Raw genomic sequence first — 13,023 nt, 5'->3', positions numbered from 1 at the left:
GGATATAGCAAAATCAGTAGCTAAATGCACTAAAACTGTCTTTCTCTCTCTCTTTTTTCTAGCAATTGAAACTCAAAGCACCAGTTCTGAAGAATTGGTCCCCAGCCCTCCTTCACCACTTCCTCCTCCTCGTGTTTACAAGCCCTGTTTTGTTTGTCAGGACAAATCTTCTGGCTATCACTATGGTGTCAGTGCTTGTGAGGGATGTAAGGTGAGTGTCCAAATGTCTCTGGTAAATTTTGCTTGTTGCATTCCTTCAAAGGGATGAAAGCCTGATAACAGATTTCCACTCAAAACACATCCAGCCTTTCATGACGAGATGGGAGGGAAGCCTGGTTTACTAGAATAAATTGTATACACCCAAAATTTTAGTCTGGTGAGGAATAATATGCATGGCAATTAAGGATTAGAAATTTTCTTATAGATATTTTATTCCTTTGAGGATTAATGGGGCAAAAATTGTAAGCAGAAGAATGGTAATGTAAGATTCTGTGGGCCAATTTGCACTTCAGACTTGGTTTCTTCCACACCATGGTCTATTATGGATATAGAGAAATTAAGATCACAGAATAGTAGAGTTGGAAGGGTCCTACAAGGCCATCTAGTCCAACCCCCTGCTCAATGCAGGAATCCACCTTAAAGCATATCTGACAGATTGTGTTGGGTTATTGTGCCAGAACTTTTCTCCTTCTGGAACTCTGTTTGTGCTCAGAAACAAACACACATCACGCAGGTCTTACACAGCAGAGCTGGTTTATTTCCTTCAGGTTTCTGTGCAGTTCAATTCAGATCAGTTCAGATCAGCACACTGAGGCATACACAGAGAGCAGTGATCATAGAGCAGTGATCAGATAGCAGTGATCAGTTCCATTTTACACAATTGAGAAACTATATACATATCTACACAATTCTTATCTACATTACATACAGCTGTGATGAGGCTGACTTAGAATCTTGGCAAGGTTCCCAGAACAGCCTCTATCTCAAGGTAATTGCCCACAGATAGACTTTCTCTGTTTAACCCTGAGATAGCCATACACACACAATTTTAATGACTAAGCAAGTATTTCTTTTCATATACTTAACAGTCCTCCTCTTGCGCATGTTGTTTAAATTGTGTTACAATCTGAGACCCAGCTTTAAAAGCATCTCTTTGTGTTTTACCATTGATACTGGTTTTGTGAATAAATCAGCCAACATCGTTTCAGATGGACAATATTCAAGCTTAATCCAGCCCTTCTGAATTATATCTTTCACATGAGAATAACGAACATCCACATGTTTAGTTCTTGGTTTACACTTTTCAGATGTAGCCATACTAATACATGCCTGATTATCTTCAAATATGGTTACTGGTGTCTCAATTTCCAACCTTAGATCAGCAAATAATTGTTTATACCACTCAATCTCATTACAAGCCAGAGATAAGCTGATATATTCTGCTTCTGCACTAGAGGTTGCTACACAATTTTGTTTTCTTGTATACCAATCAATCAAAGATTGATTGTAAAAGAATGCTGCTCCACTGGTAGACTTTCTATCAATTGCGTTAGCCCAGTCAGCATCTGCATAAACACAGAAATTTCCATCTTTGTGTGTAGATATTTCCAATTTGTGATTGATTGTACCTTTTAGATATCTCAATACACGTTTTACAGCTGTCCAATCAGTTACAGAAGGTTTTGTCATTTTTCTGCTTAAAAGATTTACAGCAAATGTAATATCTGGTCTACTTAGGTTTGCTAGATAAAGTAAACTTCCAATCACACACTGATATTTCTGTATGTCTTCCATTTCAGTACTGTCTGTCTGATTTTGAAAATCAGTGACCATAGGAGTGGCAACAATTTTACAATTCTCCATGCTGTGTTCTTCCAGCAATTTTTTAATTTTGCCACTTTGTTCAATCAGAAATGACCCTGTGTTAGAATCTTTTGAAATTTGCATTCCCAAATAACTTTTCACTGAACCAAGGTCTTTTAACTCAAAATGTCTTTGCAGCTGGTTTACAAATGTGTTTTTCTGTTCTTCTTTGTTAAAAACCAGTAACAAATCATCTACATAAATCAGCAAATACACTACATTTGAACCATCCTGTTTTGTGTACAAACAATGATCAGCTTTGCTTTGTTTAAAACCCATTTTGATCAATACATTGTCCAGTTTCTTATTCCAACACCTTGCTGCTTGCCTCAAACCATATATGGATTTTTTCAATTTACAAACTAACCCTGGATTTTTAACAAAACCTTTTGGTTGAGTCATGTAAATTTCCTCAGTTAAATCTCCATATAAGAAAGCTGTTTTGATGTCAAAATGAAATACATTCAATTGTTTTTCTGCTGCAATTTTTAACAAAAGTTTTACACTTGAGTATTTTGTTGTAGGTGCATAAACTTCTTCAAAATCTATTAGATATTTTTGAGCAAATCCTCTTGCTACCAATCTTGCTCTGTAACATTCCACCTGTCCTTTCTCATTTTGTTTTACTTTGAATACCCATTTACAGGTAATGGCTTTACGACCTTCAGGTAAAGGTACTAGCTCCCACGTTTCATTTTTTTCCATTGCTCTGATTTCCTCTGACATTGCTTCATGCCAGCCCTGAGCTTCTGTAGGTTCCATTTCCTGAATTTCCTCAAATGAAGTAGGTTCATAGGCTATTAGTAAAGCTCTATGAGAAACCTGTTTGCTTTGGTATTCATCTGAATAACGAATTGGAGCTTTGCGTTCCCTTTCTGGTCGCTTTGGCATAGTTATAGGCATAGTTTCCTCCTCTACAGTTTCTTCCCCCTCCCTCTCTTGCTGAGATTGTTCAGGAATTTCTTCTGTTTCTACAGCTTTCTGTTCTACAGGCAAACTTACATACTGTTTTGTTTCCTGCATTTGTTCATGAAAAACTACATCTCTGCTCACAATTACACTTTTGTGATATGGAGACCACAAACGATAGCCTTTTGTTTGTGTATCATATCCCAACAGTTTACATTCCAAACCTCTTTGAGCTAGCTTTCCTGGTCTGTTTTCTTTCTGAACATGAGCAAAACATTTACTTCCAAAAACCCTTATATGTGACACTCTAGGTTTTCTTTTGTAAAACATTTCATATGGAGTTTTTTCATGTACAGAGTGGTAAAGCCTGTTTAACAAATAATTTGAGGTGGACAAAGCTTCTGCCCAGAACAGATTAGACAATCCTGACTCTTTCAATAGAGCTCTTAACATGTTCTGCAAGGTTCTGTTTTTCCTTTCTGCAACTCCATTTTGAAATGGTGAATATGGAGCAGTAAGGTCATGTTGTATACCCTCATCACTGAGGAATTTTTTAAATTGGTTGCTAAGAAATTCACCTCCCCGGTCCGTTCTTAGATTAGCTATAGGTTCTTTAAATCTATTTTTACTCCACTTAACAAACGCTTTGAACTTTCCAAAAGTTTCACTCTTCTGTTTTAACACATACACAAATCCAAATCTACTGTAATCATCAACAATAGACAAGAAAAATCTGTTTCCTCCTTGACTTGTCTCAAAAGGACCTGCAAGATCTGCATGTATTAATTCAAAAATTCTTTTTGTTGTTCTCTCACTATGTTTTGGAATGTTTGACTTATGACACTTGGTTTCACTGCATATATTACATTCTACATAGTTAGAACATGGTTTGATTTTCACCCCTTCACACAATTCTGGAATCTTAGAAATTGTTTTATAGTTAGCATGACCAAACCTTTTATGAGTTAAATGGATACACTCTTGGTGTGGTTTGCAATTGGCTATTGTTTTTGTTGTGACTTTGCTGGCTACAACTTCATTTTTTGTACAAGTATTAATCACATACAAAGATTCTTTCATTATTCCCTGCACACATACCTTGTTTCCCTGTTTTATAGTACAATTTTCTTCAGTAAAACAAACCTCATACCCCATTTCTGTTAACTGAAACACACTTAGAAGGTTTGTTTCTAATTCTGGTACATATAAAACACTTTGTAGTTCAACTCCCAGACAATCAAAATATACATTACCCACACCACAAATCTGGATTTTTGTTCCATTTGCAAGGGTAACACACTTTTGCTTTGAAGTAGAAGTTTCCAAGGTTACAAATGAAAGTTTGTCTTTTGCCATACTTATTGAAGCCCCAGAGTCCAAAAACCAAGGATTCATTGTTTCTTTGACTCTTGCTAGAAAACACTTCTTTGTTGATTCAGCTTCATTCATGTTGTTTTCTTCTCTCCACTTTGCTGTTGACTGCTTTTTCTTCTTGTTGTTGCAATCCCGCCTTAAGTGTCCTGTGGAACCACAGTTAAAGCATTTCCTTGCCTTTAATGCAGCCACCACGTCAGAAGATTTATGGCTTTGTTGAAATTCAGCCACAGGATGTTTAAAACTCTGTTGTTTTGAAGCTTGTCTTCTTTCATAGGTTTCCAGTAGTTTTCCAGCTACATACTCGAGGGTTAAATTTTTCTCCTCTTGACTTTCCATCATGGTGACAACCGCGTCGTACGATGAATCAAGACTTGACAAAATCACATAGACTTGGTGTATAGTTGTAAACTCCATCCCTCGTGCCCTGAGTTGATTGAAGATTTCTCTCATGCTTTTCAAATGGTTTGACATAGACTCCCCTGGTTTCAGCTTCATTCCATACAGCTTCCGGGTTAGAATTATTTTACTGCCCGCTGTTTCTCTTTGATATACAGCTTGTAGCGCATTCCAGCACTCTTTTGATGTATTCAAAAACTGAATGAAGGAAATTTGAGAGTCTTCCACAGCTAATGCAATAACTGCCATTGCTTTTGCATCATCCTTAAACCATTTAGCATTCTGTGGATCTGCTCTATCTGGTGGATCCTCTGTGACTACATACCACAGTTCAGCCTGAATCAGATACATTTGCATTTTGTAAGACCATAATGCATAGTTAGAGTCATTCAGCTTTTCTAACAATTGATGCAAACCAGACATATTAGCTCCTGCCATTCCCTCTGCTTTAGGAATTGGTATCTCACCGTCCTCCTGCTCAGAGTCCTCCTCAGAGTCAGCCGACTGAGATTTTTCCTCACTTTGCAGCACTGGCTTTAGCTTGATGTCTTCCTTCATCAACAGTTTTCTGTTTTAGCAGACTCCTGGTTCTGATACTGCACCGTTCCCACCAAGTTCTGGTTCTTCTGCCTGGGTTAGTCTGGCGTAGGCTTCCTGGACTGGACTGGGCCCATAACCTTTGTTGGGTTATTGTGCCAGAACTTTTCTCCTTCTGGAACTCTGTTTGTGCTCAGAAACAAACACACATCACGCAGGTCTTACACAGCAGAGCTGGTTTATTTCCTTCAGGTTTCTGTGCAGTTCAATTCAGATCAGTTCAGATCAGCACACTGAGGCATACACAGAGAGCAGTGATCATAGAGCAGTGATCAGATAGCAGTGATCAGTTCCATTTTACACAATTGAGAAACTATATACAGATCTACACAATTCTTATCTACATTACATACAGCTGTGATGAGGCTGACTTAGAATCTTGGCAAGGTTCCCAGAACAGCCTCTATCTCAAGGTAATTGCCCACAGATAGACTTTCTCTGTTTAACCCTGAGATAGCCATACACACACAATTTTAATGACTAAGCAAGTATTTCTTTTCATATACTTAACAGATTGTTGTCCAGCTGCCTTTTGAATGCCTCTAGTTTGGGAGAGCCCACAACCTCCCAAGGTAACTGGTTCCATTGCTGTATGCTCTAACAGTCAGGAAGTTTTTCCTGATGTCCAGCCCAGATATATATTGGGAGCCAGCTGCCATTTCTCTGTATTATGGCTGGTGGACAAAATTCAGTGGCAGTTATGGAAAAAGCTGTTGCTTGGTTGTATACAATCTGGTACATGCTAGCTTTCCTCCAAGCAGTTGTGTATATGATTGTGTGGAGGCATTTGACATGAAGAACTAGCCCTGTGGGGAGAGTATGGTGTGGTGGAGACATTGGGGGACACTTATTTGCATAAGGGTCATGGCAACAAAAAAGAGATGAGTGCAGAGAATACAGGTGTTTGCACTAAATGTGAGGTGGACACATGGAAAAAAGCCTGGGGCAGAAGGGATTTTCTCTCCGTAGCCTCCATTATCCTTGTCTTCTTTCATTTCCTTCTATGGTTAGCGAAACTTCAAGAGGGCATATATTCCCCATAATTTAGTTCTTACTAGCTCTTGTCAGTGTTCAACTTTTGTATCGCCTTCTGCTCTCCCTTAAGGCATGATACTTCCATGCTGCTTATTGTGAATCACTTCATTGAAGCAATGTTGAATTGTTGCAGACCCAGTGTTGTCATTATGCAAACCCACAGGCGCCTTTAGTTTTTAATTTGCGCTTTACACAGAATTTGACAGGGCACATTAATAAAAGCACAACTTCAAGCATTGTACCAGCTGGAAAAGAAACACTTAAATGTAATAGTGGCAAGTTCAGTGGCTCAGCACAACTAAAGTGAAATTCTGTTCTGAAAGCTGCATATCATAGTGGAAGCTAAATGTGAAACCTTCATAGTAAACAATTGTGTTCTTTTCAATTTCGTTACTTTTAAGATAGTACTTTTCACTATTGGATGTTGTCTATAGAAAAACTGGGTTAAGAACTACTGGCTTCCCAGGTAATTTTTCTGATACGAAATTGTGTCTCTTGAGTAAGCAGGTGTATTTTCTGTGTTGGCATGCATGCACTGTTTGAAGTGTATGTTGATTCACAGTTGCCCTTGAAAGTTGATCTTGATGTCCAGTTGGGCTTGGTTATACTATCACATTCTTGACTTGAAATAAAATCAATATCAATATCTAATAGTCAACATGAAGAAACTCACCGAGAGTTCATTTGGTCAGCTGGTGATTTCAGCATTTTTTTTTAAAAAAAAAGACATGGGAATAATATGTTGTTGAATTCAGGACTTGCCTTCTGTGAGAGGAAGGGTTCCTCCTGCAGAAAGTATTCTCACCGCCCAATTTTGGGGAATACCCCTTTCCCGAAACACCACAGTTCATCTCATTCATCAAGGTCTCCTGACTCTGTGTAACATTTTCAGGGTGCTGGTAGTTTTTTTATAGAAAGAGGGGGCAAGGAAGTCCCTTTCTGTCAATGTAGTTGACGGAAGGGGATCTAACCCCTGATCTGAAATGTCTTGAACCAGTACAACACATTCTGCTGGCTACAGCGAAGGACAAGGTAGTCCCTCCCTCCCTCTCTCCCTCCCTGCATCCCATGTACAGAAGTCAACTGAATTGGCACTTGAATCTTACTTCAGTGCTGGTGATAGGATAGCATGTTCTACTGCATCTAAGGGCAACAGGTTAGCTTACGGGGTGCAGGACAGGCCATGTGGCAAACACAGCTCTGGCCTCAAAGACCTTGCTGCCACTTGGTGTTCCATTTGGCTGCTACCACTGCTTCTCCGAGCCCTCCCCCAGCATCTTCTGGCAGCTTGTTCACTCAGGCAGCTGCTTCACACTAACTAATAATAGGGTTAATTACTGATCTTTGTGAATCCGGAGGAGCCCAACATTGGAACCTTGTGCATGTCAACTCAGAAGTAACTCCCATGGAGTTTGGTCGGGCATATTTTCAAGTGTGTAGGATTACAACCTAAAACATCAAATCATACGGCACCAAAAATGAGTATATTGTTTCATTATTTTGATGTATTCAGACTTCCTGTCCATCCAATTCCAAATGCCTCATGACCGCTGAAACTTCTCAGAGGTCTCATTTTACCTCTTGACTTGTGCATGCCCATTTTACATCATTATGCCAATCTTTTGCACTCCTTCTGCCTGTATTCTTTTCTCGTTTTGTTTTTTTCATCCTCAATACTGTATGGATGGATAATTCCACTGCACTGCTTTTAGTGCATTTTGCCATACCTCTTTATTTCTAGCTGAATTTTTAAAATGTCCCTGATGCACTTCTAGATCATGAGCTGCAGTAATTCTTCCAGTTGCTAGTCAACTAAACTCTCTTAAACTGAAAATGTAGTCTATTCCTTGGCTTTGATTTCTGTGGACGATTCTGTTATCTTTTCTTCTTGGCAGCCTTGCTGTTTCATTGACATTCACCTGTAATCATTCTCAGGGACCTAGTCCAACGCCTAGAGAAGTCAATTGAAACACTCTCATTGACTTCAGATAAGGATATGCTAGCTTCTTCCTCTTTATCACTACCCAAATCCTCCTTAGCTCAGTCTCTTCACAAAAGCACTTGTCAGCAAATTGGTCATCTCTCATCTTGATTAACCTAACCTCTTACATATTGGTCCCCCCCCCCAGATCTTCCCTTAAGAGTCTTTGTCTTGCCATGGGTCCTCAGAGACAAGATTTTCCATCTTTCCTTCCACCCAATACCTTTGCCTTTGGCATTTCTTAACCCCATCTTTCCCAGCAACTATTCTTCTTCCTCAGCTTTTCCCTACATCCCCATTGCAATCTGATTTTGTCTGTGTCAGTTTTTAGAGCATAAAGCACCATATATGAGAGATTTTTTTCAGAACCTCGCTTCAGTACGCTCTTCGTTTACCAGGATGTATAGAAAATGTTGGACACTAGATTGTTTAAATATCCAAATTAAGTCATTTGAAAAGAAGTGATTTACTGAATGATCAGTTCTTCTTCAAGGTAAAACTTGCCTAAACGTTTTCTTTAATTTGGAATTCTCAAGAGTTTCTGAGATTTTTGAAAATTGTATCTTTGTGTTTATTGCTAGGTACTCAGCATAGCTGTGCTGTTGTGCCAGTCCCTTTAATTTCATTGGGATTAATGTAGAAAATAATTCTAGAAGTGGCTGAAGGCATGTTTCCTTTGGGCAATGTCGTTTAGCGTCATTATCTTGTAAGCTGTTAGGTCCTTATAGTACCCAGTGTACAGAAAAGGAATTGAGGAACAGAGTGACTGACTATCCCAAGACCATTCAGTAAATTTATGACAGAACTAGGATTTACACAGTTCAGGCATGCCATAGAATGGTTAAGGAAGCTAACCAGAATCAAAAACCTGTTTTGTGCTAATTATGGTTTAAAATAGTAGCTCTGTTGACAAACCACGGTTATGTCCACCTTTCCTCCTCCATTGGCAGTACCATGGAGAACGGAGCGAATTTACACATTTATGAAGATGGGTGCTGCGACACCAGATAACAAAAGCAGACAAATAGCTCTGAACAGTGGTTTGACTATGTATGTTTCAAAACTCAACCCAGGGTTTGGGTTCTATATAATGGTTAGCACAAGGTTTATCTGTTCTACTTTTTAATTGCGCTGTCTAGAACGTAACTGCATTTATTAACAAAAATATAAATAGGAGCATATCCACATAGTGTTGAAAAGAATATTAGTATTTACCAAAAAAAAAAATTCTTGGCAGAAATAACATGTTTTGGAGTCTGTTTTCTTCTGGTCTGTTTCTTGACCTTCCGCTTGTAGTACTTTAATAAAATGCTAGTATCAGCAATTGTAAGGCTTTTACTGAAAGCCCCACTCTTTAGTACTGACTTTATTCTTCATTGTAACACTGCCTGCAAAAGAGTGGGGGGGGGGGATGTAGTGGGCTGCTTTCCCAAATAATGCCAGCATTGTGCTGGTGAATAGGAAAAACCAATGCTCTGGCAGATTCAGCTGTCTGTTAGAGACTTGTCCCTTGTTCTAAGCATTTAGAAGGCGACATTCCTTTGGTAGCAACACACGGCCCGGATTTCTGGCACAAGCTGTGTATGTAGCGAAGTTGCCTAAAGCAATTTGAGACCAAAAAAGAGGGGAGAAAACTGTAAAGTGCACAAAGGACAGCCTCCATTTTTACAGTGGGAGCCAGCAAATGTGTTTGTACAGAAGAGGTGCCTCTCTGTCTCTTGGGGATACTACAGGACAAAACACCCATAAATTTAATCCACGGCTGTTTTCCACATCAGTGTCCATCTTAAACAAAGAGTGTGATCCTCAACTGAATGTTTTGTTGTAGCTTCACTCACCTAGAACGGATTTTAAAAGTAACCCTATGAAGACATTCAGAGTGAAACGTCTATGCAAATATTTGACTCTATTAGCTTTGATTCTTCTCTTTACACCCAAATAAGTAATTTTGTTCTGCGACATTGTGCTTCATGGAAGTGACAGAAACAACAGAACCAATCAGAACTGACTGACTCGTTTGGCTCATGTGTGATACTTGGCCAAGTCACCTGTACTTGCTTCTGTGTTCTTCCTAGTCTAGACTGTCTGTGTAATGTTGGTGCAAAGTCATTATTTGTCTATTAGTTTAAATTGAGTGCCAGCATGATGTAGTCATTGGAGTGTTGGATTGGGATTGGGGAGACCTGGTTTCAGGTCCCCATTTGGCCATGAAGTGATTTGGGGCCAGTCACTGATTCTCTGCCTAACCTACCTCAAATGGTTGTTGTAAGGATAAAATGGGGAGAAGGAGGTGGATCATGTATACTAACTTGAGCTCCTTGAGGGGGAAAGGTGGGATATAAATGTAATATAAATAAATAGATAAAATGGTAAGGGCTGGATCCAGAGTAAATTAGTTCACAATCCTATGATGGTTTAGACAGAAAAAAGTCTTACAACTCCCAGCATGGAGTTGCATTGTTTGAACTTTATTTATTTATTACATTTTTATACCGCCCAATAGCCGAAGCTCGCTGGGCGGTTCATAAAAACTTTATCAACCATGTACATCACTATTATTCTTCTAAGCTCAGAGCATTTTTTGTGGTGAAAAGCATTGGCACCCAATGTTTATGATTAGCCCATGGGACTCTTAACTACTGAAAACTATCTGTTTGAACGGGGTCTTGCTCCCTCCAATAATGTCACTGAGAACTAGAAAGAGCTCAAGATCAGCCTCAGTCTCTCAAATGGCTCCAATTTCCACCATAGCTTCAATGCTAGATGTGCTTCATTTCCTAAACTGCAAATATGTCTTCCAACTAGCCTTAAGATTGGGACTGTAAGGTCAGCTCGGTCTCATCTGTACCAGGAACTAAAGAAAAACATATAATACTGAACTAATATGTCACCCAGGGTCTTTGTCATGACCAGCTGTTATTATTTAAGCAGTGCCCTCCAAATGTGTTTGCTTCAACTCTGATCACGGCTCCTTCCAAACTAACACCACCGGATCCCATACCAGACTACTAAATATTCCAGGGACACCTTCCATTGGTTGAAGCATCACCTCACACCTTCAGTTTGTTGGGAAGGGCTCTCAGTTTCTGTATTTGGTTCAGTCAGATGAGAAAATACAGTGATACAGAATGAGCAGGAAAATTATCATTGCAAATTTCCAACTGTTACGCTTGTATGGCCCAATACCAGTATTTTTCTGTAGGAATAGCTTTCACACTACATTTTGACAGCCTTCTGGACAATAAGTTAAGTTTCAAGCTGAAGCATTGTTTCATAAAGCAACAAATTAATGCCACATGACATAATTGTAACTGCAGTTCAGAAACTATGGCTGGCTGTAATACTTTATTCCATCAGCCTGGCTTTGATGGTCTTCCTTACTTCTGTAAAGTAGGTCTCATATAGAAGACTTGCCATTTTGGTGGGAAGAACCTCTTCAATATCAAGATTGGTGGTCCTTTGAAAAGACTAAGATAAAGGGAAGTCTATGATATAGTTCTTTGTTATCTCCTATAATCTAACCTACGCAGTCCTCTAAATATGCCCATGGTCCCACTCTGCCCAGCTCTTCTTCATTTTCTCTTACTGACAAGAAACTAATCAGCTCTCTGATTTAAAGTCAACTCCAAAAAGGCCCAGGAATTAATTGTGCGCCTGCATACTCCTGCCTCATTCCTCCCCATACTGTCGATGTCACAGTTTGTTTAAACAAATTTCTCCCACAATTACATTCTGGTTTTATATCCTGTTTTCTACTTGATGAGGTCCTGGGCCATTCCTACACTTGCCTTTTTTCCCCAGGATCGTCCCTGTGCATCCAGATGACACACATGTGATCCCGGGAGCAGGCAGGGACGATCCCTCCATTTATCTTGGATAATCCTTAGGTGTAGAAAGGGCCATGGTTTCCTATCTTGCTTTGTAAGCAGGGATTAAACCACAGTTTCCAGGTTCAGAAGTGATGTGAAACTATGGTTTAAACAAACTATACTATCAGCTCTGAAGTTGGGCACATGAGAAAAGTGAAGAAGGGAGTATATGGTTTTATTGGCCTGTGATTGTTATGTCTAAACTGAAACACTGCTTTTTGTTTTGTTTTTAGAGAGCCAATATATTTTACTTGTACTATGTATCACAGGAGGCCAAGAGCTCAAGATTTGCAAAACAATATTTATTCAAGACACGTTTTTTCTTCTTCTTCTGATCAGTAAAGATGGGCTGTTTTTGCTTTTGAATCTAAATCATATTGGGATAGATGTACATTTACAGCTTACTTTCTCTGGCACTGAAAGGGACCCTTAAAGTAGGAGTGGATGTCATTTGTGTCATTTCCCGCTGCCAATTAGTTTAGAAAAAGCCATAGGCTGCAATTCTCAAGTCACTGTGATAGTGCAAGCCCCATTAGTTTTAATGGGGCTTGTGACAGAACAGCACTTTGAGGAGTGAGGCTGTTAACATAAATAGCTTCCCTCATGAACAGACATGGCAAATTTGTTTGGGTTTGAAATCCATCTTAAATAGCTACAAATCTAAATGTTGGAACTATATTTTGTAGCTTTCTACTGAATAAATGAGACTGAATTATATTAAGAGTAAGTGACCATCATTGTGTATGCATCAGAAAAGAGAGAAAATAACATAAAATCTTAAGTGATAAAGCTGAATATGCTTCCATTTTTATCTATCACATTTTTACCCCATTCTTCTTCCAAAGAGGTCCAACTTCATGAGGTCCTGATGTGGACTCCCATTCTGGGCTTATTAAAAGCAGGGATGCTCCAAAACATTTTGTGCCTGTGGAAGGACAGCAAATGCAAACCCAACCACCCCAGTCAAGGTGTATAGTATCCAAGGCCAGCCAAGTT

The 13,023-nt window shown here is 39.2% G+C and overlaps 1 protein-coding gene across 1 annotated transcript in view; it reads left to right on the top strand.

The window, feature by feature from the left end:
- RARB (retinoic acid receptor beta) overlaps positions 1 to 13,023 on the top strand; it is a 113,896-nt gene that overhangs the window by 28,549 nt on the left and 72,324 nt on the right. Inside the window, exon 2 of the mRNA XM_063128176.1 lies at positions 63 to 211. Within this exon, the coding sequence (XP_062984246.1) occupies positions 63 to 211 (149 nt within the window). The remainder of the gene's footprint in view (positions 1 to 62; positions 212 to 13,023) is intronic.

This window comes from Elgaria multicarinata, chromosome 1 (genome assembly GCF_023053635.1).
Source record: "Elgaria multicarinata webbii isolate HBS135686 ecotype San Diego chromosome 1, rElgMul1.1.pri, whole genome shotgun sequence".
Lineage (NCBI taxonomy): Eukaryota > Metazoa > Chordata > Lepidosauria > Squamata > Anguidae > Elgaria > Elgaria multicarinata.
Note: the sequence above shows the minus strand (reverse complement) of the source record. Positions and strands in the feature narration are given on the sequence as shown.